Source organism: Strigops habroptila, chromosome 1, assembly GCF_004027225.2.
Source record: "Strigops habroptila isolate Jane chromosome 1, bStrHab1.2.pri, whole genome shotgun sequence".
NCBI classification, from domain to species: domain Eukaryota; kingdom Metazoa; phylum Chordata; class Aves; order Psittaciformes; family Psittacidae; genus Strigops; species Strigops habroptila.
In genome coordinates this window covers 84303532-84331106 of record NC_044277.2, presented here as the reverse complement: position 1 = coordinate 84331106, position 27575 = coordinate 84303532, and the positions used below count along the sequence as shown (strand labels likewise).

At 42.2% G+C, this 27575-nt stretch overlaps 1 protein-coding gene across 1 annotated transcript; it reads right to left on the bottom strand.

Moving 5' to 3' along the window:
* Positions 1–15139: 15139 nt before the first annotated feature.
* LOC115608005 (serpin B12-like) lies at positions 15140–21362 on the bottom strand. The gene is made up of 7 exons (XM_030486078.1): positions 21201–21362; positions 19471–19584; positions 18986–19117; positions 18014–18131; positions 16625–16767; positions 15674–15844; positions 15140–15544 (listed from the first exon to the last, which is right to left on the bottom strand). Exons 1-7 carry the CDS (start codon positions 21360–21362, stop codon positions 15140–15142), a joined length of 1245 nt encoding a protein of 414 aa, XP_030341938.1.
* Between the last annotated feature and the right edge of the window lie 6213 nt (positions 21363–27575).

Here is a 27575-nt window from a genome sequence, read left to right as displayed (position 1 = left end):
TCAGAAAGGAGCCACAATTTTAAGGTGTGAAAAAAACCAAACAACCTACCTAATCATAAAAGGAATGCAAACTCCTAGAAACAAAGGAGATTTCGGGGTTTTTATATGTACAAAAAATAAATTCTACAAAATCAGACGTGTTGCTGTCAGAAGTGACACCATTAAATGCAAACATACATTTTTGCAATGGAAATTAATTACTAAAACTTCTGCAGATGGCACAGTAACAAGGGAAAGAAAAAATATAAAAGTATCTATTTGGCCAATTGTGACATAAGGTAGTGGTTCCAGAGCTGCAGAGACACTGCAGTTTGGGGCTCCCCATGCATCACCTGCATTTCCTTAAATTTTCCTGATGGAAATATGAGAGTCTTGTTCCTCTCCTGGGGATTCCTGATATTTCTACTGTAAGTGGGGAAGACATTTGTGGCAAAAGGGTTAGAGAAATTATCCCTGTCTACATAGCCTTCTTTCAAAACCTTGCATTCTGCAGGTGTGTTTACAGGAAAGCTGGACAAGTTTTGTCCAGGCGGGCTATCCACAAGACACTGATGTGTCAGCTAAGTTTAGCCCAGAACACCTCATTACTCTTTATTTTTATCAGTGGCTCTGGGGAAGTCTGGTCCTCGCCTTATATTGCTTCAGCAAAGCATAGGCAGCAGAGACAGAGAAACCTAGTTTTAAGTGGTATTATGTTTCTTGGGTTATTTTCCTAAAAAGAAAATCTTTCTTCACATTTAGGTTGATATGGTGTGTGGGTGGGCAAGTATTTGCATGAGTGTATGCAAGCACAAACACTGATAACACTGTTTTGTAAGTACTCTAGTTACTACTACTAACATATACTTAAGTATCAACCCCACCATATACTAGGCTTCTCTGGCATTTAGGAAACTCTGAAGGCAGTTTCATATCAGTCATAAGATATTCACAAGTTTATTTCTTTTCAAGTTTGAATTTTCTCATATCTTTTTTCTTGGAGGAAACAGGAATAAAAATGCACTGGTCATTCAAGGACAAGCCTTGGTCATTGCCTGAGGACAAGAGGATTAGACCTGCACAGATTTTGCCTGAAGGGAAGAAAGTCGTCCAGGCTGGTTTTACATGCTGAATGTCAGGGCAAGAAAACTTCCCAAAGAAGTGCCTGTTTTGCTTTCCTGTTTTCTGCTGAGGAAGTGAGTGCTCTGCACTCAGTCACTTCAAAACCCAGCTCCTGAGCCTGTTCTTCATGTTGGCATCTAAAGAAAACTGCAGAACAGGACCAGTCAGATGCTGTTCCCTTTCTTGCAGTGGTGGGCTGGTCTCTGCATTCTTATTTTTGGCACTAGGCATAGCACAGTTGGAAGAAAAATGCTGTGCAATATAAAAGCAGAAGGTATGCAAGTAGGAGCAGCAAGATGCAACAAGTGTAACTCAGAGTAGCATTCAGTCACTTCCCAGAACAGAAGGGAGATGGCTTTCAAGGAGCAAGACACAATTACATATCGTCTTTCAAGAATACTGGCAATCTTGAACACAAATTAATATGGTGAATGAAAAATCACAATCCGGGAGCACAATAAATCATGTCCTTTTGGCACAGGGGGGTGTGTTGGAGCCACAAGTCCCCATAAAATTAATTCTTCTGTGCATGAATCTTCCATGGCAAAGTTCAAGTTATCTAATATGTTAGCAAAGTGAAACACAACACTCCTAGCCCTCCTTAGTTTTCTGATATTTTTGAGTTCATCTTAACTGTCTTAAGCAAAGAGGTTTCTTAGCTGTTGTTTGTTATTTCTCTATTTCTTTAGGTACTTCTGCTGGTATTACATTTTTGAGTTATCCTAAAGATTAACTGTTGCTCTGTTGCTCCATTGCTCCATTTGGTGGACGTTTGTTTCACGTGGATCATTTTCTGTCAGTGACCAAATTATATCTAATGAAGTAGCTGGACTGGCATTTATTCACAGAAAGAAACATTTTCTGCTGCTCTTCTAGTCTCTTCCTTTGATATTTTCTGCTCTTCTAGATTAGTATAACACAGGTTAGAGGGTGGTTTAGACAGGCATAGTACTCTAACAGGAATGTCTGAAGAACACAGGAGATTTTGTTCAAGTAGATTGAAGGATCTCCTGTGTTGTAGGTTCTGAGGAAACTCAGTACACACATGCCTCCTGGAAAAGACAAAGCTACAGCTCATCCTGCCTTTGGACAGGGAGCTGGACTAGGACTCGCAGCACCCCTGCCAGCCCTGTGACTTCCTGCTCTTGGAATAATGCAAAGGTTCATTGCTGGCCAGAGGAAAATGAAAAGGAGAAAAATGGTCATGGTAGTGTCAGAATCAGGAGACTGTCTTTATTCCTTTCCAAAAGTAAGCCTCCTAACAGGAAAAGATCAATAACAGGAGGATTTTTTTTATATTTTTTTTTTTTTAAGTTACAGAGAAATAATTGCTGAGATGCATTGCATGGAAAGGAAGATGAAGATATAAAAGCACTGCAAGCGCAAAAGAAGTGACAGATTTTGGTTTACATAGTTAGGCTGCTCTGGAGAGAATGCCGATCCAAAGACAGCCCTTTTGGGTGGTGGCCTGGTGCTTGTCATGGTAAAGTTGCTTTCAGGCACGGAGGAGTGGATCCCAGACTGAGCTGCTTCCTACCCCTAAAATTCCACACATTTAGCTAGGATTGTAAATAGTGCTGCATCCTCAGGGACAAGTTTCATTCAGCACTGGTTACCTGCACTGTTTACCTGTTTGCAGTCATAGCAAAACACAATTTTACAGCAAGAAGCAATGACTTACTCTGTACAGAACAGACCATCAGCACATCCTTTGTGATTATTCTCTGATGCAAGTAGAATAACCTGCAGCAAGCCTGCATGGCTATAGATCTCCCTTGGCTTTGTTTTCACCATTTGTAGTCATATGCTTCTCTTGCTGTCAGTGTCTGCAGGACACAGCAGGGAAGCAGGTTCTTGTTGAAGAACCAGAGGCTGATCTTCAGCTTAACACCAAAGGCTCTTCTTAGCCTTTTCATCTGACAAAATGCATATTCTGCTACCACTCTGAGACTGCTTAGGTGGTAATTACAGAGTACCTGATGTGTCTGAGGTTGCCTGTGAGTAAAGGTATGATTGGATAAGCAGAGTTGCTGAATAGCAAGAACAAACAAGGACTCCTGTGATTTTCACTGGCCAAGGACCAAGAGGGCCCACCCTATTTGCCTATTTACATCTGCTGTGTAAGCATCACAAAAAATAACAAGCCTTATACATCGTATCAGAGCAATTAGAGTGATAAAGCATCTGTGGTGATCAACAGCAACTTTAGCATGACAGAAAAATACGCCTTGAAGTTGATGAAGAAGTGGGAGAGACTTCAGATGTTCCTGATGGTCTCAGCTCATTTGAGAAGCCCCATGTGAGCAAGGTCTGGTATTAATTCCTGTGATTTTCAGGCTGTATGAGTGAAAAACCTAGTGAAAAGCACATATCAGCTTCTAAATTGCACTGCTGTTTCCTGACTCTCCAGTACTGAATTTACCAGTAACGGACTTCTGGAATTGATGAGCGTCAATTTTGCAGAGACTTGGGCCACCTCATCCTGGTCATTCAGCTTGCCGGGGAAACGGTGAGCTCAGCACTGTTTTCTTCCACCTGAACTTCTTTCTGTGCCAGAACTCTTTCCATGATTGCAATGGACCACTTTAGTCTCCAGGGACATTTAGACACGACACTTGATTCACTTATCTTCTTGGCATCCAAAGAAAGCTCTAACAATGCAATCAGTTCTGCTTGCTGTACCTTCTCTGCTCCCAACCTTTCTCACCTGCTCATGAGCCACAACTAACAGGAAATTACATTTGTAAGCAAGGATGTCTGCATTTTCCTTCTTAACCGGCTTCCACAGAGTAAGGGATTATGGCTAGATAGACATTTCTCCACGATGCTATTTTATAACGCCACCTAATCCAGGTTGTGTGACTGATCTCATCTATGATATGTCTGAATATCATTCCTGTGTGGCAGTTTAAATCATTTTATAAGCTAGGTCTTTTTACTTAAATAACAAACACAACATTTTTTAAAGCTGTGAAATGCAGAATATCTATAAATATTCCTCTCCTAGATCTATCTCCAGTAGTTAAAATTCTGTTGATCTCAATGCATAGCTTTTCTTGTCAGCCAGCATTGCGGGGTGCAGTGATGAAGGCAGTAGAAGACCTTGTTTGCCTTTTAAAACAGAGGCTGTTTTTCTATAGTGATTAACCACTGAAAGAGATAATAGATATTTTCTTGCAATGGAACTGTTGTCCGAGGTTTTGAAAGTGCAACAGAGACTGATTTGCATTTTGACGTTCATCCCTACAAAGACAGCAACTGGCTTTGGGCTTGTTTTTTAGCAATGAAATGTATGCACGAATGACAATTCTGCTGACATGAAACATCAGAATTTCAATCTAGACAACAGTCAATAGATGATATTGCAGTGGTCTATCAAGACGTCACTTCTTATTATTTCACTGCTGAGGCCCCAGTAATCCTCCAAACCGGTCATTTTGCAGCCCAGAAAATGATGAAAACCCAAATTCAAAGAGAGATTTGAATCTCAAAGAGAGCACAAATTCAAAGAGAAATTTGCCTATCATAATTCTGGTGGACTTTTTGGGGCTTCAGGTGACAGAAATGGGAGTTTGGCATGTTTATGCACTTGTGAAAAGGAAATTCCTTGAGTTTTATCACTTAAGTGTTTCTCCTTAGAATACTCCAGCTTTTCAGTGTTACTGAGGATATCGAAGAGCAGTAAACTCTCATCACAGGCATTTATTGTTTCATCTCTAACAGACGTAATATATAATTAAGTAGGTAATAAATCATAGAACACAGTGTATCTTTAGAGAATTGGGGATTACCACGACAATTTTTACAGAGCTAATTTAAATGAAATTTGGTGAGAGATTCCCAAATGCTTTGGAGAATGCAATACATCCAACACAGATTGGGGTTCATTTTTATATTGTTCTTGGAGCTGAGTTGTAAAGAAGAAAGGGCTGCTTGGAAACATTTCATACCTGAAGAAATGGTAGAGATTTACTGCAAAATATGCATTCAGCCACTAGCCACAATCTACATAGTGTGCAGACTACTTCCTCTGTGGCTCCGGTACCCAACCATGGAAAATACAACAGTTGGGCAATGGTTTTAGCGTAGAATAAGTTGATAAAATCTGTTTTCCATGTGGCAAATGAAGCTTCCAAAAGTAAAGTGTACAAAAAAAGAATAAAAAATCTATTCCCACCAACAGATCTCATAATAACTTTTAACAGATACATTGAGCAAATCTTTGTTTTTCTTTTGCAATTCCATGTAACCATTAATTCGTTCTGTTTGGAAATGACAGAAATGTGTGGATGGAAGGAGCCTTGAGACTGTCTAGTGCATCTGCTGCCCTAAGGCAGGATCAAAGATGTCTCCACTACAGTTAATAGGTGTTTATTGAACCTGGTTTTAGAAGCTTCTAGACAAGGAGTTTCCAAATCTCTGGATGTTTCATTGCTTCCTTATCCCTGGAGTTTTAACTCATCTCTGTCCTAAATCATCCTGACTGTAAATTAGAACAGTTACATCTAGACATTTTCAAACTTTGATGTATGTTAACTGGCCAACTCATGCAAATATTCATTAGTCAATTTATTCTTTGCACAAGATGTAGTGTTTGGGAGTGTCTCTTGGGTAGTAAAACGTAATTATTGTAGATGTATTCATGACCAAGAACTTATTGCTACACTAATCACATTACCCAAAACACTGTGAGTATTGTTAGTTACTGAGCTACTTCAACAAATTATGGACTTGGAAACCGGAAACTCCCTTTGGGGCTGCTCAGCCCTGTAGAACATTGCATAATTTTCACAATTCTGGGGAGAAAGGTATTGCTTTTCGCCACCAGACTGGATGTTAGCAGTAATTGTTCTTCCCGTGACAATCCTTGTGGTCTGATTTCCATAGCTAGTCATATCATGGAGTTGCTTCATAGTCCGATATATTATTAGCATAAAAGTGTGGGGATGCCTTTGCCAGTCCTTACAGCTAGTGAAATCAGATGTATTGTGGTCCAGAAGTAGGGCGTGATAATCAATATTGTTCACATATTGTTAGTGACCAACTTTTGAAAACAAAATAAAATTAGGAAATACCCTTCCCAAGCAGCCAAACCCTGTGAGGAACTGGCAGGTGTATAATTTGAAAACATAGCCAATGTAAACTGGTTCATCTCCAGAGGAGGTGTGAAAAGAGAATTTGTTCACATGGAAAAAGGCTCCTCTTCAGGCCATGGAACAATGTGGATGTGCAAATAGTATGTTTTCCCCATCCTGACATGGAACTTGTATAATATATTGTTTCATCATTCTGCAATTTAAATTCCCTATCTACATGCCTGGGGTGGCCAAGGACTCCTGAAAATGAAGTTCTCTATGTCTCTCCCCATTTCTGCTTTCTCTCAGTTGCACTGACTTTTACCATCGATAAAGCTGTTGCTCTCACATTATCTCAGATAAAATTTGACAGTTTGACAGCCTCTTCATTTCTGGCCTGCCTGTAAGCCAGATACATCACCTTGTGAATACCAGATACTTGTATCCCAGCCGGTTGTAAACATTTATGTATAATCTAATGTAGAACCTGTGACCAGTACTACTTACCAACAACCTTCATAAAACAAGATACTTTAACTACACAGTATAAAATATTAGAAAAAAATGGAATTTAAAACAATATGCTTCCATGAACCATTATTTTATGCAGAATATGCAAAGTACTTCCTGCTATTTTGGTCTTGCGTGCTTGTTGGATGTGAACAAGAATGTCTTGGCAGAACATGATGTCCAGTAGCTTTGGTATTTGACCTGGGACACCCATGTGAAATCTATCCACTCACAGAAACATCTCACACTGTTCCAGATGAAGGCAGATATCTAACAACATAATGCTGATGAAAGGACTTTGAGGATGTTTGGGAAATCATGATGCAATGCTTCCCGTGCAACTGTCTATTTGTGGGCCAGTGGAACAGTGTCCCTGTGGTATAGCAGCAGACACAACCACTGCTACTGCTGGTGGAAAGTACCATTTGACTGTTTTTCGAAACCTCCATCTTGTACAAAGTAAGCTTTACCACTAAGCCACAGGAGGTAAAGAGGAGCTGGAACAATATCAAATGCTTGTGGGGTGATTTCAAAGCTCTGATCCTGCCAGCAAGCTTTCTCATTTAAGAGTGGGGAAAGCCTGTAACTACATGTCTTCGTTTGCAGAGCTGCAGTTTGCTATATATTTTTTCCCCTGTATTTGGAAACCAGCTACAGGATCTATTCACAAATATATTCTCATTTTGTCTGCCTATGCGCTACATGGAGAGACACAACAGTGTGAGTTCATTTCTAAATCGAGACTTCATGATGGCTCTTTTTTCTTTCTGATATGCTCAGGTGTCTGACCAACTCAGATGGAGACTTGGGGCTGAATTCTGTTCTCAGGCATGGGTGTAAATCTATCATAACTCCCCCAGTATCAGATCACCAATGTTTAATAGCTTATAAATGGATACTGTATAAGTGCAGAAAATTGTATAGGCAGAAGAAACCAGAATTAGACCCAATTTAATTTTGTGATACAGCTCCATTTCTTCTGTCCCACTTGTGAATCTCAACCATCAGGACTGTAAGCTTCTAAACTCTGGAGATACTAACATTGACTAAAACCTACATGTATTGCAATACTTCACTCACTCTTGCACAGACAGAAAATGAGCTTTGCTATGCAGAAGCAAACTGCACAAATACACAAGTGTTAGATTACCACTGAAAATTAGTAATGACAAATTTAATGCCTTACCTGAAGTGGGGTTTGGCACAGAAAAACACTCAGCTCACAATTTCATGCTATAATGTAAAGTGTTACCTGTTCGGTAGACTCATCACTGGTGTTTTCTGGCAGAAGAATGAACATGCTGAGCTCTTTCACAGTGTAAGGGAGCTCCAGCACTGTCACTTGCTCTTCTTGTCTCGTGGCTAGTTTCTATTTTCCTGTGTGACACATCATTAGTACATTCTTGTGCTCTCTCTAAAATACAGAAAGTCAATCAACAGTCAAAAAAAACCCAGGCAAAATAAAGCAGGCAATAAACCCCATGGGATCAACCTGCTTGAAATTTCCACATTGCACGAAGTGTGGAGACAGTTGGAAACACAGAGCCTTTCTTAGGAAACTCAGCACCCCAAGCACTGACTTGCTCCCAGGAGCAGGTTTCAGACCATGCTTAGCACTTCATAGCGAAGTGCACCCCACACTTTGACCTGAACAACCACCTCTGGGCAAATCACCCCGTTACTTCTACTCTTGCTCTTCCCTTGTCTGCTCCAGCTAGCTCCACACTCACTTTCATGCCCTCAATTCATTTTCTAAAGGCTGTTCACTCCCTAAATACAGTCATATAGTCACAACATCCTGTTTTTCTTGCAAGGGCTGCTACATGGTTTAGAAGTATTGGTTAACCTTCAGACACTGTGCTTCACTGTAGTACGTTGTATAAAACCTTTTCTCGTCATTTGGGTATTGTATAAAACATGAAGCACACTGTATGAAAACAACAGAGAGACCGATGAATTGGACTGCCAAGATACAGCCAAACAACCATGTGGAGAGGCCTTCCTCTACCTCCTGAATTAAAGGTAGGAAGTTCATAGAACCATAGAATGACAGAATCACAGAATCATAGAATCATAGGATGTTTTGGGTTGGAAAGGACCTTAAGATCATCTAGTTCCAATCCCCCGGCCATGGGCAGGGATGCCTCACACTAGACCATGTTGCCCAAGACTCTGTTCAGCCTGGCCTTGAACACTGCCAGGGATGGAGCATGTTCCAGCACTTCTAAGATATCTGCCTTGCCATTTATCTCCTTCTGCATTTTCTGGGAACTACCAAATTCCATCCTGCTGTTGAGCAAGCTTGTTCACTTGAGCAAAGAATTTGGCTACATCTTACATCCTGGGATTGTTACATCCATGAAATGTGAAAGTCAGCCCTGTGGGCAGAAACATTGCTGCCTGCAACACTCTTTGCTCCTCTCCAGCTTCTGTTTCCAGTACTTCTGCTGCCCTGAGGAAAGCTAAAGCTGAGAAAGTCTCTTTCTCCTGGGAAGAGATGACTCTGACAGCTTCTTCATTGATGGAGGGTGGTGTCCTGCCCTGTCTTCAACCAAAATTTACCACTGTGTAGTCTTGCTCCCTTCCCAGTTTATTTCTGAAGAAGGAGCATGCCTGGGAAATCAAGGGCCAACAGAGTAGCAGCAGAATGGCTTTTTACATCCCTCAGCAAAGTGGGAGACACAATCCAGTCTCATCCAGTTTTCGCTCTCTGAAACAAGTAGTGAAAGAAGGAAATACATCTTTTTCCCTCCCAGAGAGGAGGGAGGCACCCTGTTGGTGCTGCTGCTTCTCATTATCTTCCCTGCTGCATAATTTCAAAGAGGTGGCAAGCATCTGCAGAAAGCATACAACAACAGCAAGAGGGAAACAGAAACAAATCAGAAGAGTCTGATACACAATGTTCAGAGAGGCACCTCTCCCTGAAGTACTTACGTGCATCTGATAACCTCTGTCTTGTGGGGAGCTCTAATAACCCTGCAGCAGATGACAAAAGCTGGGCCCATAACCACAACATGTTCTTTCTTCTTTAACCCAGGCCTTCCTGCAGAGGTGCAATCACCCAGCCTGTGCTCCAGCAGCTTCTCTGCCTGAGGGCTACACTTATCTGGGGCTGTCTCAGCACTGGCACTGTATCTTGGGGATCTCAGCATGTTTTTCTTTCTGTGTTAGCAAGAGCCAGGGAGTCGAGGGAGAACATGGTGGCCTTCAGCAGCACATCCTGAGTTTTTAGCATCTCCTGGACTATGGGTCAGGAGGTGGGAAGACTAACCAGGTGCTATGAGACCTGGTCCAGAGGGCAGAATGAATCCCAATTACACAGCTTTGGGAACAGATCCTGGCACCAGGATGCTCCCGAATGGTAATAATTTTAGGGCTTTTTCCATTGGCCTCATGCAGAAAAAGGTCAAGAGGAGGTGAAGTGAAGGCATCACCAGCCCAGCTCAGTATGGTCAGCACTGCTGGTCATGTGCAGGGAAAAGCACTGAGACAGAGCAGCTCCTTTGTCCAGGTTGGTGCTCCTTGTCCCTTCACAAGGCTGGATGTGGAATTTACCCATGACACCACAGAGAGTTAAGACACTGCTATGGGGGCACTTTCAGCTGAGGTGCTCAACTCTGAATGCTTGCTGCTGTGCTCCAGCTATGGATCTGCTTTCCTAACCCCTAGGTCTAGCCCACACATTTCAGCAGAACTATGTGGGGAGCTTGAAGCATTGATTGTTTTGTCTTGAAATGAATGTGGGGCTCATAAGGCTTTTGTTGAGCTCCACAGCCACTGTCAGTCTGCACCTCTGGATGGCTTGCACAAAACAAGCAGCGAAAAAGGCAGTACAGTGGAGTAGTTCCTGTGTGGGGGCACGGGAGAGACACCAAATGCCTCTGGGTATGTCTTCCAGGATCCTTCATATTCATCATCATTCACAAACAAGGAAATGGGCATCACGTTGCCAAAGCATTTCTTTGCTTCGTGGAGGCTGTTCTGCTTCACAAGCAGCAGTCGGCTTTTTCACAGTGTTTCCCCTGTGAAACAAAGGGGCACTTGGTGTCTCATGGCAGGCTGTGGGCTGAGCACTGTGTTTATTTTAGGCCAACAGGCAGCTGACTCTATCGAGCAAAATGCAACTAAACCCCATATAGATAACACAGGTTGATTGCATTAATATAATCTGATAATATGATTTGGCGGACTTTCCCTTATTATGAAATTCTGGATTGAGAAAGTCTTCCCCATAAATGGTTGCTCTTCTACTGTTTAGTCAGATAATTTCTCACTCAGCAGGCTGAGGGCTGTGGAAAAGGCAGGACTGATCATTGCTGGCCTCTGTTAGGGACTGCTTTGTGATGACAGATTGCAGGGGAGAGAAGGGATAGGTAGCACAGTATCCTGCGGTGGGGGCCTCTTGGGAAAGAAGCTGCCAAGGGTGTGAGCAGAAGCAGAGCTGTTTGCTGCTGCAAGGTTGCAGGCTACACTGAGTGCTTTGCCAAAAGCTAGATGCCTCACAAGCCGTTGTGCAAGGAAAGAAGACATCCGTCAGGATATGCAGTAGAGCTCCTTCAGCAGTGCTCTTCCAGTGTTTTTAAAATCAACAGTACATGTATGGAAAAGCTGGACCTGTTTCCAAACTGCAGCAGTCAAGCGAGGGAATAATGTAAAACAATCTTGGAGCTGTGTAGGTGGCAGTGCTCTTATACAAAAGCTGTGACACACCATCTTATAATTAAGAATACATAGTTTCACGCCTAAGGGTTCAGATGAAAAAGCTGCACAGTCGCACCCTCTGAAGAGCTGAAAAGAAGCTCACAATTGAAGTACTTTATTCACTGTTTTCTTTTCTAGGCAGATATTAGGAAAAATTCAGACTATCAGAAATCTACAGACAAAAATAGTTCTATATCATTGTTAGGATACTTGACCACATATAGATACTTTCTTTTTTTTTCTGTGTTACTGGATTAAAACAAGAATAGTCCTGGGAGCAGAGACTGGAAACCAGAACTCATCTACAATAGTTATTGAACTGCAAAGTTATCAGTCCTTGAGTTCTCTTCTTGTGCCATTAAGCTGTATTCATTTGCATAAGGGATTCAAGATGAAGGTAGGCAGTTTTCCTACCCAGCCTATGCTAAAACCTGGTGCCTGATAGTGCTTGGTGCATTCTCCTATGAGACACAGGCTTGAATTCCAGGAAGGGAATGGGGCACACTGAAGAGAGGCCCTTCACCTCCTGAGCCACATGAATTTCTCCACTACAGAAGTTATGTACCATTTTCACTTTAAAAAAAAATGAAGTCACTCTAACGGCAGTTTCAGGGAGCTCTATTTGAATACTTGCACAGGTCTGCTTTGAATGCGCTCACTGGATGTTCTCTGGGGACTTGCGCCTCATTCCACTTTGTTCCTGAATTTCATCGTGAGCAAAGCACCTCATTGCTACTGTCAAGGCAGTTAAAGTAAGCAAAGAAAAATACTAGCTGTCAGAGAATTTACAAAAGGTGAAAATTAAATGTCTAAAGATTTTGGATACTTCCACATGTATGAGAAAAGAAAATTTTTCTTTCGGATGGCTTTTTGGATGTACATGCTTAAAGCCAGCTTATGTTCTCTTTAGGAGAGCCAAAGCATTATTTTAGTGTTGCTTCTCCTTTCTGAAGCCACGTATTATTCTGTGCATTTAACATGTTATTCACCGGTTCTCCATCACAGACACAAAAAAAGTACAGGTAGCAAGTGTGGCTTATGAATCTGGTTTTCGTAAAGCCTATGAATACTATGATGTAGAAGTGATTATAAATCCATTTAGAAAATGAGCATACTTTACCAAGAAAATAAAATCAAGGATTTACGAAGAGACAATTTTTTAATAAATATGGAAATGAGAAGTCTAGATTACCCTGCTGCCATTACTGTGTGACTGTCTGTATTGATGGAGTAGATCAGCACGTTGCACAGTACAGAAGGCATGGAACTACTTACATTACCACCGGTCAAGGCCAGGGTGCTGGCCGATTTTGTGATTTCGTTAAGAAGGTCTGTGGCCATGCAACTTCGAGAACCTGAGACACTGCGCAACCCAAATACATCATGCCAAATTTCAAGAGGAGCGGTGGAGACTAGCTGTGTAATTTTGGTTACCCCTTGAGAGGAAACCACATGTAAAGTTAGCTCAGGCTGAACACAAACATAAAGAGTGACACTGTAAAAGTGAAACTTTCAACACTGATCATGTCTCTAAATCCAGTCTCAGGCCGTGAGCACTGAAAAGTAGTATTCCTTCACCTTATAGGTCAAAAGCTCTATATTTTGCCAATAACCATTATTCCAATCATGGTTGAGTTTCTCGCAGTTATTTCCAGATCCAGACAGGAGTAGGAAACAAGGCAGATCCTACACAGTTCAGTAAATATAACATGGGATATTAAAGTCAGGAGAACCTGAGATTTTACAATGTGCATGTATGTTTGGGTCTAAGACACAATACTTTATAACTCTTCTGGTTTTTTACTGGCTCAGATATTTTTGTCATACAACATGGTTAGTATAAACTAATTTGACCAGCTGTAAATCAGTAACTGATCAGAGCTCGGTCGTGTTAGCCAAATCCAGCTAACTGATGTGCAAGATGCAGAACCATAGAATGGGGTTTTGGTCAGAAGGGACCTTTAAAGATCACTTAGTCCATCCCCGGGGGCTCAGGGCAGAGCAGCAAACACATCTGAACCTTGACATTTGCAAAGGGGATATGTGCTCCCCTGACAAGCTGCAAACTGTGGGGAAAGAATAGGCATTGGACCTTGTTTGCACAGGTGGGGGTTGGCTGAGAGAGGCACTGCCTTTGGTAGAGCTTGCACCAAGGGGAAAAAAAAGTAAAAAAAAAATGTCACACAGACACTTGTTTTTTTCCCTTCATGATGTTGATCTTCTTTACATAGTACATGAGATTGTGGCAGTCATAAAACCACTGCTATTGCGTATACCAGAAATGGCCTGGATGCATTCCTTACACCAAACAGGGCTCAACACATCTTCACGGCTCCCGTACTCTGGCAGCACAGGAATGGCCCGGCTTAGCCAGCACTAAATAGAGATTTTTATTGCAAACCTCCCCCTCTATTTATTTCATTTCCAGGACTAAGCTCCCTCATTCTTCACGGATAGCAAGTGCAGATCCATCCCCCTGCTAACCCACAGTGTCATCAGAAACTGCTGTTTTAACTCAAGGGTACCGAAATAGAATATGCTGAGGGTTGCGGAGCGTATACTCATTTCTGAGAAACGACAGGAATAAAGGGAAGTTTTTTTCCCCTGTGGCATTTGCCACTTCATCAGTGGAATACCCATCCCTGCACTTTCAGAAGCAGTACTGATTTTTGAGATTGCAGTGTTCAGAACTTCCCCAGGGAATGTAAACACTGTATGATGATAGCTGTAGGTAACAAAACCATCATCTAACAGGTAAACTGGGCTTCCTGCATCTTCAGATTAGACAGTCAAGAGTAGTTTGTTTATCTGACTCTTTTATTGTCCTACTCCTGTCTGTTCTTGCTCAACCAGAGTCACCTAGAGCACATTACTCAGGACTGTCCAGATGGCTCTTGAATACCTCCAGGGAAGGAGACTCCACAACCTCTCTAGGCAACCTATTCCAAGACCTTTCTTTATTTCCCAGAGCATGGAGAGAGCCCTGTCTTCCAGGTTTGCATTTCAGATTGTTAAAATACACCAACAGCAGCATGAAGAGAAGAAAAAACATTTATTGGAAGTTCATGGCTACAATTTACACATCAGTAACTTCAATGGGGTGCTTTAGAATATTTTCCTCCTATTCTTTGAGATTGAAAACACTTGGTTTATCCCTAGATGAAAGGCAGCCTTCTTTACTATGTAAATAATTAACCATCGTTAGAAACGTCTGGGTTTGTATCCTGTTTCGGCAGACAGCGTGCACACAAAATTCTCTTTGGAGTTATTTGAAACCTTAGGGAGCACGTAGGAGAGGTGGTGGAGTCTTCGTCCTTAGAGATATCCAAAAGCCATCTGGACATGGCCCTGGGCAACCAGCTGTACGTGGCCCTGCTTGAGCAGGGGAGGTGGACCAGATGACCTCCAGAGGTCCCGTCTAACCTCAACCCTTTCATCACCACCACTGATATGCAGGAATGCATATGAATGCAGGAATATAGGAGCATATGTGGGCATTGAGGAAACAAAATGTTATCCACATCCAGTGAGGTTAAGTCAAATTTACTCCTATTCTGAATTCAGATCAATATTTGCAATTCAAGGAGCCTAGCAGGAGAGCATCCAATTGATTGGTTCTAAGCTAAACTGGTTGCAGAGACTACTTTGAAATACAAACTGGCTGTCAAAGGATTAAGAATGCATTGGGAGAAAAATACAATTTCTCACTTTGATCCAGCTGTTTCTCACAATCTTAGAAAATGGTCCTGATTTTAAGGTGAGCAGAGTTTGCCAAAGAAAAGAATGGTATTAGTAGGATTATGTCTAATAAAGAACAAGAAAGGGTGGTCAGCCATAAAAACCTCCGTGAGAGGAAGAGACCTCCTCACAATGGCAGCTCCTGTACCAGCTGCTGCTACAGTGCCTTCCTCATTGACTTCCACGTATGTCTTATGGACAACATTTGACAGTACCAGAGATTTTGCAAACGACATTGCAGAAAGGTCAGCTTTTGATTCATTGAAGATGTCGGTCATCCCCATCTCTTGTAATACCTCATTGAGGTTAAAGGTGCCTTCAAGCTTGAATCGGGGGAGGTATACCTCTACTGTTGTCTCAAACATGTGCTCTGAAGAGGCCCACAGCATCAAATTTTCATAAGTCATTGTGCTTTCAATCTAGAAGATGGGGGGGGGGGGGGGGGAAGAGCTTAAAATAGCGAGCAGCTTTGAAAAACTTAGATCTTTACCCAGCCATAATTCAGACAAAGAACATCCAGCCATAGTCCATAATATATACTGCCTTACCTGCTCCAGCCCACTGGTAGATCCATCAGCCATGTCACCTGGCAGCAGGATGATCATGCTCAGTGTCTTCTGAGCATAAGGGAGTTCAAGGACCTGAGCACCCATCTCCTCAATGAGGCCTAATTTAAATGTTCCTTTCTGATACATCATCTGCACAGGTTTTTTCTCATTCTATTTAGAAGAATTATACAGTCAGTACAGCTCTTAACATTTAAACTTACTACAGGTGTAGTATCAGTAGTCAGGGTTTCAGCAGTAATTGCTGCTAGGCTAAACATTTCACTTTATTTTGTTGCATCTACAGTGACACACAAAACATGAACTTTGCAACACATAAATAAGGGGATAATGCTTTGGGAAAAAACAAACAAACAAACAAACCATTTTCCTGCAACTGATCAGATAGTGAAGTTGCTTAATAGTTGCTCACACTTCCAAACAGGCTGATGCTGGTTAAATTTGCAAGTCCTAACTTGGACTGAGATAAAAAAGAAATAGCACTGAATGAATCAGGCTGTCATTTATCAGACTGATTGTTTAGACAGGAAGCAATAAATAGGTTAAGAGCAAAATCATAGCCTTTCTCAAGTATCCTCTTCTAGGTCTTATTATTTTGGCTTTTTTTGTGATGGGGTTGCTTGAAATCTTTATAAAGGCTCAAATTGCCTTTTACAGTTTGCTAACTTCTTAGCTAACTTCTAGAGTAGTGAAAGAAAGCTTTTTCTATATGATGTTTTCAGCAAAAATCCTGCTAGTATTGATTAGCATGTGAAGAAAAATATGCTTTTCTATGAAAAACCCTCCTGCCACCTCTACCCAACAAGAGAGGCTCACCCACACCTTGCTCACAGGTCAGCTGAGCCCTGGGCACTGTGCTTCTCCGTTATGCTTGCTGCAGTGCCCACAGTATCTAGGGTAAGTAATGTTAAGATTTACAGAATTCAGATCTACCTGATTCAGTTTAAAATCTCTCTGTACTGTTTTTTGTTCCTCAAACTTGTGCTCCCAGGATGCTTTGAAGTAGATTACATTCACCAGCACCAGCAACGCATGTACATCAATCACACCAGGAGCAAAGAGTTCCTTGATTTTACCTAAAGGAAATTTCAGAATACACAGTATTAGCTGTCATTAAGACTCTGGACTGAGACTCTCATACTTGTCTGTGAACTTAGTTTTGGAGAAACTTAGAAATCCAGTTCTTGGTTTATTCAAAGGGGCAATATAGGCAAACAAATGGTCGATTCCTCTGCACTATTATCAGTCAGGGAGGACAGGGAGGGCCACCAAATTAGCCAGCTGTCAGTGTCCATACATATGTGCCAGGTGACATTAACCATAAGGATGGAGGCAGCACCATTAGTCACCTGTTTTGTGTTACATGAGGGAATCTTTCCCTTTGCACCAAGCACAGCAGTTAACCAGCTGTGGAGCTTCTGACTTTCTACATAGAAGCTGAAGTAGGAGTTAGCATGTTCACAGGCTTCATATGAGCACCCAGAGCAATGATGGCTCCTAACCCTGGGCACAGTGGCTGGTGAACCTTCAGCCCTCTCACTGGGACCCAACTGGGGTGAAGAGCTCTTCCCCACACCAGCCACAGGCCGCTCTGCCAGTACAAGGACAGGTTTGGTCAGGAGATGGGCAACTGAGAAATTACAGAAGCCTTCAAATCTATTTGCCTGTCCCCCAGTAAGTTCTGGTTTATGTTCAGCCATAAGATTTAGAAAGCTTTCATCCTGCTGCTACTGCAGCTCTGATAAAACTAAAGGAAAATGGCATATATCATGTTTAGTCTAATCAACAAGAGCAAATGGCCCCTGCTAGCCTGTCAAGGGCAAGAGCTGGTTGATTGTCACTTGTGATTGTGAGTCTTGCTTGTGGTGACATCTCTGATCTTTGCTGGCCATTGCTCTACATATAATCAGGTCTTCAGTCATCCTCCTCCTTTCCTCCAACCCTCAACCCAGGCTGTTCCCAATCTCACCTTGAAGCTCATAGCTTCCATCCCCTGCTGTCCTGTCTCTGCACTTGTGGCTGTGCACAGAAGCAATTTGTCTGGCTGAGCCTTACAGGTACTATTGCAATTACCATGCCAGGCATAAGGGTGGGAGTACAAAAGTATTTGGCAACAAACACACCTGTAATTCAGGAATAATTTAGCTGATAACTTACTCTCATATTTCAAGAGTGGATGTGAAGACATACTGTCTTTAAACAGCATAAGATTGAACACCCAGAAACATGAGCAAGTCTTTGCTTTTCATATGCTGGGATTACTTTTGTTGAAGCAGTGTAAGAAGGCAGTGATAGTATGGCTACAGATTTACTTTGGTTTACCTTGTGTCTCACTTTCAACCCAAGTGTTGATTTTTATTCTGGCAGCTTCAACAGCACCATGAAAGTCCACTGCTTGCAGCATTGCTCCATACAGTTCCTTAGAGCATGTCAGAAATTGCTGTAAAGCAAAATAAAGATTATGAATTGGTCAAATCTGTTAAGCATTTATTCCCTTTTGAAAGAAATCAGTGGTTCAGAACTATTTTAGAAATGGTGAGGGACCTGCTGACTCCATAAGGCAAAATTTCATTATGGAAACATCAACTATCTGAAGTTTATTCAGAGAATCTTTGAAGGAGAGATACTTATTCTATTGCATAGGCAAAAAAAGTAAATAATTAAGAAGAAAGCCAGAAGAAAGAGTCTTCCCATGGAGAACTACATAGCTGAGGTACAGATAAAAGCAAAAAATTAGAGAAGATGCAAGATGTGTTGTTTAATGCTTAAGTATCCAAACCATTCAACAGAAGTAATTGACAGAAAAGCAAAGATGTGACTAGCAAGTTGGAGTCACATAGTCACATAGTTGAAGACTGCTCTGTCATTCAGTAAGAAAGGAGTAAGAAGTTCAGCAGAGCACACAGCAGCCCTATGCATGGAACTGTGTAACATCTCAGATGATAAACCCTCTCTAAGCTTCCTGCTGCCCCAGCGTGCCACTTGCAAGCACAGAAGTAGCTTATGGGCAGCTTGAATAGGCATATTTGGCTGTAGTCACACTCTGGCTGAGTGTAGACTTATGCCAAACGTGAACAGACTCCTGCTTTATTTTTGCCCTGTAGCCATTGATATCAACAGGGTGGTTTTTTTAAACAAAATAATTAAAACTGGCACTTCTGTCTCTTTCCCAGCAGCCCCAAAAGATACACCAAGTGCTCCATGTTACACGTGAGGGGGACATCAGCAAGGCTTACAGTTATAGGGAAGCTTGAGGTCAGGGCCGCAGCAGTTAGCAGATACCAGGTAGCTTACCTGCTGGAGTTCAAATCCTTGTTGTATAAAGAGATTGTTGGCAAGGGTTAAAACATATCTTTCGCCAAGGTTCTGTAGTTGTAAAAGCAGTGCCTGGAACTCTTTATGGTTAAGGTCCCCATCCTTGTTACACTGGGAATATTACAAACACAATAACAATTCCTCCATATAGCTTTGGTTGTTAATTTACATCCTAACTATTACACTATAGGGCTAACTCCTGCTGTACTGATTTTTAAATCCAGTTAGTCTAAGCTTTGTAGCCTGATCTTCCTTCAGATGGGGAGACTGAAAGCTTTGGTATTGACTCCATGGAAGACTTGGCCCTTAAAAAAACATCACCCCGTATCAGGCATTTACTAGTGGATTAGGCAGTCTGTGCGTGTGATCTTGACTCCCTCCAGTGGCAGACTCTAGTGCTCTATACCTAGAAATCTACTGCGCAGTGAAGAAAAAGATCCAGTACTCCTCACCCAAGGACGTACCTGTGAGGGGGAAAGCTGTCTCTCGTGGCTTCCTTCTGGCTCTGTTTCTGGGGATGTGCTCTCATAATCAGATCCAAGGCTCATTCTTCCTGTATCTTTCCTGGCATGGAGCACCTGCGATTGAAGATGCCAAATTATGGCAACTGTAACTGGGATAAAAGCATTTTCCTTGGTTAAGAAATTCGCTATGCTGTCCTGGATAAATGGTGTAGATTTATGAAAGATATTTTCTCAGCTTCAGCCAGGCTAAAATGACAGACTTGAAATTGTTCATATATTAATGTTCAAATTCACATTTCTATATCAGCTAACCAAGAACTTGCATTTAACCCCTCAAAATGTTACTCTCCTCCACCTCAAAATATTTACATTTGATTTGTATTTTTATTGCTACAGTTACCTCAAATTTCAAAACAAAAAGTTGCCTCAGGCAAAGAGATAAAAATAGTTTTCTTTGAAAACATCAAAACTGGCTTTTGGAATAATTCTTAGTCTTTGCATCAGCTTAGGAAATATACCAAAACCACACCATTCTTAGTGGAAACTAGTCCTTTTTTCTAATGTACAAATATCTACTGAAAAATTTCCAGCAGCTTCTCCATCATAATAACATGGCATCATACATAGACAATCTTTTTTATTGAAGATACTGGAATCCTCCTAGAATAAGCGAGAGTCCCTGTGCATTGGGTTTATGTGGCAAGGTTATGGTAGCTATGGGACTGCAGAGGTGGCCTCAGTAGGAAGAGACTGGGGGCTGACCCTGTGTCAGAGCTGGTTCCAGCTGGCTCCAAAATGAGTCGAGTCTGTTTTGACATGACAGTAATTGGAGAGTGATGTCCCTATCCTTGTCTCAACCCACAAGCTCTTTCATCTTATTTCATCTCCCAATCCTTGTTGAAGAGGGGGAGTTAAAGAGTGGCTGGGTGGACACCTAGCAGCCACCAGCTAAGGTCAACCCCCCACATCCTTGAAACCTCATGAGGAGGGCACATCTACCTTGGCTGTGGGTGACCCAGCAGTCAGACTGTGCACATGGCAGTGTTAGAATATGATAGATGAAGATCTACCAGTACAGAGCCAGCTACCGACAAGAACCTGTGCCGCAGGATTATTGTTCTTTTACCACTCATGAGTACAAACAAGAGAAGAAAAGAAAGATTACAGAAAGCAGAACTTGCACTGCAGGGAGTAAAGGCACAGCAATTGGAGGGGTGGCCTTCACCTCCTCCCTGACCACCTGGGTCCTTGTGAGCTCTGTAGGTCAGACATTTTGGCTGTTGAATGTCGTGATAAGTGAGCTGATGCTTCCAGCCACCCAGGTGCTATCACTTCAGGGTTCTGCAACTCTCCCCACACAGACCCACGCTTTCAGGGTTCTCATAGCAACCACAAGAGGAAGCGCCTGCCTGTAATTCTGAAACAAAGCCTGACATTCTGACAGCAGGCTGGGGAAAAGTAAGAGTGCCCCACTGTGGTGGACCACCTCCTCTCGTTTAGCTTTTGCTCCCTGCTCCCGAGTCTGCATGGGGCCATGGTATGACTCACGCAAGCAGATGGCAACGACCACAGTGCACCAAGCACAACTGAGAAGGCAGCACCTGTGCTTGTATTCGTTGCTTGTTTCCTATGAGACCCTCTCACATATGTCATGCTAGGATGCCCAACATTTCCGTTAGAGGAAGAGCAAGCAATGTGGAAGTGTCTCGGCATGTTTCATCAATACTTACTTCTTCTATCTGAGCAGCAGTGTTGTTTCTTGCACCTAGATGGACCAGGGCCAGGGCAACAGAGATGCTCATTGGAGAAAAGACGGTATTTGTGTCCCCTTTGTTGAGCTTGTTGTAGAGATCAAGACAAAACTCAGTAACTGGTCTTGAAATGGAGCCCATCCTGAAGCTGTTGCTGACTGGGAGCACTAAAGAAAGAAGAAATTTAATGCAGCTTCTTGCCTAGTTAGACCACACTGTGAAGCATCTGTTTGCCCTGAGATTGTCCTATAGCTGCTAAATATAAGAAGTTTTCTAAATTCTGACAGTTTGAAACAGTCAACTTTGCACACATTTGTTGGTCCATGCTACACAGCAGGAGCAAGGGCACAGAGGGTTTGGAAAAGGGAGACGTGCACAACAAATGTGAATTCCTCAGAAGGGACGATTTTTCTGTCTTATCCCATGGTGTATCTTATTTCAGGTCATGGTATTGAAATTAGTCAATTGTGGATTAACATTTTACTTCTCCAAACTGGTTTCATGTGTACAGTTACATCAACTCTTTCCTCTTGTGACAACGTAAGATTAGTGACAGAAACTTGATGACAGAAACTACTCCTGCATATAACCATGTCTGGTAACCAGAGGTATGAGGGTTTCAAAGGACAGGTTTCTAAAAATAAAATCACAATTAATTAAATGTTTTCTTATATGAAAAAGGGTCATTTACAGCTATGAAGGCTGAACTACACATGGAAACATGAAAAATTTGAAATACACTTTTTCACTCCTCTTGAGATTGGACTTGGTGATTTTAAAGGGCTTTTCCAACATAAAATATTCTATGATTCTATGAGTTGACCAGGAGCCACAGATTCAGGCAAGATACACAATTAAAATTTCCAAACAAAGCAGTAGCTCAACAGCCCTGAAAAGAAGTCTGTAAGTTCCTGCTCAAGGATATGACAAGACCTGTGTCACTCTTTTGTTTTGTACCAGAAACATTACAGTCTGATACCTTTTCTGTGGGTTATTTACATTAAATCCACTCTACTAAGAACAAGTTCCAAGCAGGAGGCCATCTGAAACAAAGGGGGCTTGAAACTCCATTCCTGTCCTGTAAGAGAAAATCGTAAAGCTGTTGTGTGGATACCAGTAGGATCACATGAGCTTTTCTGGAATTATTACACCCCAAAAAATCCCACATCACTTTCAGTGTCAAACAAATGATATTTTGGACAGCACACCAGAAAATTGTGTGAAAAGCAAAGCAATACACTCCTGCCTGCTTGCAGAAATAGAGTAGCTATGGCCTGTGTTCCAGAAAGATACTTTATTTAGGGAAAATACACAGCCACAGTATGGAGAGAAGACCCTCATGTCTCTGTCGGCACAGATCTGGCTGTTCTAGCTTTCAGCCTGCACTGAGACAAGCATAGATCGGGTCCATCGCAAGCTGCCAGAGCTCCTCTCCGCTGACAAGATGGGTGAGTGCACAGCTGGATGGTTATTCCCACTGCCCACAGAAGGCAAAGCAGACACTCTTTCTCAGCCCTGTGCTGCCCAGCTGCTGCTGCCTGCAAGGTGGATTTATGTGAGGAGCCTAAGCCTGTGCCACCAAAGGCTATGTAAGGGTGGGGAGAGTCTGGTGCAAAGCTGAACTTCAGGGTCTTTCATTAGCAGAGCCCTTGTAAAACCTGTCCTGGGCTGTTGGTGTCCTGACCTCCTTTGCAAGGGGTCTACAGCCTTCTTGGGAAGGGGCTGTCTGGTGCTGGGGACCTCCATTCCCTTACAACCAATGCTCTTCTGCTATCCTGCTTTCTCACTGAGGCCCCAGCTCTTCTATCACAGCCACAGTTCCCCTGCTCATAGACAGTCTGCCCTTCAGAGTTTTCTTTACTCAAAGAGCTACACTTGTTGTCCTCAAGATGTAGAATGTTCAGCCATGAGCCAGACACAAACTTTGCATGAGAAGCTGGGGCTCAGGTGCCAGAAGAGTTACCAGGGTGCTAGGAGTTGATGTGGCTCAGCTGAGATGCACATTTATCTGCAAACCATCTTAGCCCAGAGCAAGTGCCATACAATGGGAATGAACTCAGCCCAGAGTAAAACAGACTTAGGCTAAGAGGATTGCTGCAGTGGTTTGGAAGAGCTGAAAGTCAAGTTGCTGAATATATGAAAGTGCCACATGTGGCAAATGCAGACATTTCTTGCCTTTCGACTAGCTTGAAAAGCACAGCAATAATCAGTGCTTCATCATGTTTCTGACTGATGCTCTGTGGAAAGAACTTGCAATGCTGAAAGAAAAAGTTTATGTATGTTTCATACTGAGACATTTATTATACCCCGAAGTCCAGAAGTGCTTCACATACAGACCTAATACAAATGGGCAAAACAGAGGAGCAATACCCCAAAGGATTGCTGAACAAACAAATTAAAGGTGAGTTGTAACTCACTGATTCTGAAAACAGTTGTTCTAGCTCTGATGTTTGTGTCTTTGTATGAAACATTGTTTTCCTTTTCCTTTTCATAACACAGTCACCTTACCACAAGAAAAAGACATCGCACTGCATAGTCATTTCTCTTTTCTGCCACATTCATTACCTACTACCCAGAACCTTCTGAAACCAAACCTGAGTGCTTCTTTAGTGCTGAAGTTTGAATTGCTCCACTTCCACACCTCTTGCTAGATCTGAAATGGAGCTGTGAGATCGTTCACAGCAAATGTAGGTCATGAGGTATACTGTAGGTGTGCCCAAACCTCAGGACAAGTCAAGGAGAAAAAAAGAGTTAATAAACTTGCTCGTCAGGAAGGAGGCACCTCCACCCCACCCTGCAGGGAGAGGACCGACTGCTAAGCCCAGGAGCTGAGAACAGGTTTTGAAAACAAGTGTCTGGCACAACAAGGTGGCCACTCTTTTAGAAAAAGGAGCAGGCTATCCTCAGGGAGATGTCCAGGTGCAAACACTGTGGCCAACTCCATGGTTCTGTGAGTGGGAACCACGTAGAGAACTGTCCTGGAAACCCAAAGCAAGGGAAGAGAGGTGCGGGCTGGTGGAAGAACTTGGTTACTGCAGAATGAAAGAATTTAGTGAACTTCTTAATCCAGATTTGGGCGGGCACAAGTGTATGAATGATTCCACACCATACAGCCATGTGTGTTATCTGTGTAATCATTCAATCAGTGAGAGTTTTGGACTTACTGCGAGGACAGCAAAGTTTGGAGAACGCCTACATGGTGGACAATAAATGGTAACATTACTTTTAAAAGATTTTAGAGTGGTAAAGAGAGAAGATATAAGATCAAAAGAAGTGTTCCAGAAAGATTCTAGCTGCTGTTCTGCACTAGCCAAAGTGTCTGCACTGAACATTAATAACAGTGCAAACAGGGTTGGGGCTTTACAGCTGATGAAGGGAGATGTTTTGCATGATGGTTCAGTAACTTTTAATGAAGTACAGCAGATGGAAATCACTGGTGCTGTTACAGTGAACAAGCAGCTACCCAGAAAACAGAGCTTCCTTCAGAAGAAACCATTGCATTCCAGAGACCTTGTAAAGATGACATTCTTCCATGGCTGCGTGAAATGATGAACACTCCTTTTCTGTAACTATTAATGATCTATTTTTTATTTACCGTTTGCTTTTGGCTAAGGGTAAATGAAATCAAAACAAAAACTCTCAAAAGTTAAAAAGGTGTGCTCAAAGCTCTCATAATTAATAGGTGTATTAGATTATATTATGCTGTCAACAGGAGAAGGCAGTAAATAAAGTGCGGAGGGTAAGAAAGCTGTAGCCTTGTTTTTAAGGTAATTCTGTATTTAATATAAGGTGAGTAAGTAGGAACCTGTTTTCCCTGATGCCACATGATAATTCCCATTACATGTTTTACTTATTCAATCTGCATCCCATTAAGGTGCTTTAATGCACATTCATTTCTCATACACAAAGGAAGAGAGAACTGGCAGAAATGACGTGTCTATCCTAGAAAAGGAGCACGTGCCAGATAGTACTGTCTCTTCACATGAAAAATCTACGATTGGTAGAAGTGACTTTCTTTTTTTTCATGACTGTTCATACAAAAAGACATTTCCAAGTGTTTCTGTGCTGATTTGGAGTAAAAGGAGCAGCATATAAGAAAAATGAGATTTCATACAACACAGAAACTCTAACATTCCTAAGTGACACAAAACATTTCCAAAGTAACATGATTTAAATTAAAACCTAATACATTTCAGTACAAAATAACTTTTCAAGGGCAATGTTACCAAGTTCATTTTCCAAACAACTTAGCCTTTCAGGCTGCTACTTCTATGCTAGAAAGGCCTTTTTCTGACTGCTTTTATTGTTTTGCATCAGTACTCCAGTATATTTTCTACCTCCTTCTAGGCCAATTATTGCTGCATAAACAGACATGGATGTACATTGCCCTGTTATACGCTGTACAGTGGGAAGTTATTTGCTATGCCTATGTGCAGCTGCACCGGTTTCTCAGCAAGATTCTAAATATCATTGCCAAACCCAAGAGCTAATATGTTGAGAGCAAAGACTAACATCCCCACTAGCAACAACAACAAAAATCTGAATACTACTCCACCTTTCCTGTTTTATATAGTCATTGTTTAAGAATATAAACAATCCCCCAGCAGGGAGGATCAGGGTACAGGAGAAACATGTAAGCACCCGGCCAAACAATTGCATGCTCTCTCCCTCATCTAGTGAACTTTTCAAGACTTTTGCTTGTGCCATGGCAACCTGGGTAAAGAAGGGAAGTTAGCTTGTATCTCCCACTTTGTGGGTCAGTTTTCGCAGGTCATCAGTACCATTACTTCATGTAAAGCCCATTTCTACCAGAGTGGATCTGAAAAAGCCTACCCTTCAGCCCTTCTGAAAATACAGGCAGAAAAGCATCTACTTTCTGGTATAAGCCACTAAGCTGGTAAGTCCTGCGGCAGTAGAGCTTTCTGGATGGGCAGAGTGGTCCTGGGAAAATTTCAGGAAAAAAGCCTTTGAAATTTCAGCAAGAATCTTTATATTCATAGCTTTGGCCATGTGTTCCTAAATTCCACATCTACATCCCACTGAAGACCCAACTCCCTTTTTGTGAGCTCTTGAGCTACCTGGATTTTAGCAGTGTTTTTTGCTGCCTGCAGCCTGTAGAGGTATCCCCCCCTCTGTCCCATCTGTAAACATGATGTTTACTTTACCAACCTGTAGACTACTTTAGATCTGCCAAAACAGAAAAAAAAAAAAGGTATTAAAAAATAAAATAAATAAAGAATTGTTAGAATCGTTTACCTTCTTGCCCGAAGAGGTTAAATGAAGAGCACAACAGCTGAGCTCTGGAGCACGTTCTTGTGAACACTGTATTACAAAAATCTCCCACTCTCGTGTGGGAAAGTTCAGCATCTAACCAATTGCTGATGATAGCAGCATGTTGCAATTTAATGCAAATGCCATCAACATGAAGTTCCCTGCAGAAGACTGGGAAACCTATATCTAGCAACATGCTAATAGTATTTTTTTCAAAGCTGCCCAGCAAGTTTGTCAGGCAATATCTGCTGGCAGCACCTCCTGATTGCAATGCCAAGTCACCCTCAGCTGGAAAACCAGCTTTAACCCTGAAGATCCACGGCTGTACTGCTGTGCAGTACATGGGGTCTCACCTGGACACAACGATGTGCAGGGCTCATTCCAGGATTCAGAGAAGCCTTGTTTGGAGCTGAGCTTTCTTGCAGAGATAGAGCAAATGAATGGGAAATGCATGAGCTTTTTGTTGCCTACAGCCATCCCTCTCTCAGGTAAGGAGTCAGCTTTATATGTATGGAAGAAGCTTAATTAGAGAGGGGAATAAGTATTTCCTTGAACTGTAGCAGGAATCCCCAGCCAGGGGGTACTCTTTTAAATCATTGTAGTTAAGAATAAAAGGCTAGGAGTGCTTGATCACATAGGTTATGTTTCCAGCATAAAGTGAGATGGAAGTAAAGAGATGGGAAGCATTGGAGCTGCACCAGCACAGGTTGCTCAGGTGCAACACTGGGTTATGGCAGCTGGACTCAGGGGTCAATATTAAGTCCTCTAGGATTGTATGTGGCTTTGCAACCTGGCAAATTTTCTGTCTTTCCATTCTTACCTCTTCTGTCTTCCCACAAAGCATAAAACTGACACTGGATTCATAGCGTATTTGAGGCATCAGATATGGTGAAGGGAGAAAGGAGGAAAGAGGAAGAAGGTCTCCCAGCACCGCCTTCATCTTCCCACACTTCCCTTCTAGTGCTGAAGCTGAGGCGACCTCTTCCTCAGGTGCAGCTCCCACCAGCTTTACTCTATCCTGCTCCTCTGCCATGGTCTCAGCCCAGTTGGCCAGGCTCCAGTACTCCAGTGCCCATCTGGAAA

Coding starts and splice junctions, on each gene's coding strand:
- LOC115608005 (XM_030486078.1), bottom strand. CDS start 21,362: ATGGGCTCCATTTCAAGACCAGTTACTGAGTTTTGTCTTGATCTCTAC. Junction 19,585..21,200: donor CTGCTGCTCAGATAGAAGAA/GTAAGTATTGAT, acceptor CTTCAATCGCAG/GTGCTCCATGCCAGGAAAGA. Junction 15,545..15,673: donor CTACCAGTGGGCTGGAGCAG/GTAAGGCAGTAT, acceptor CCCATCTTCTAG/ATTGAAAGCACAATGACTTA.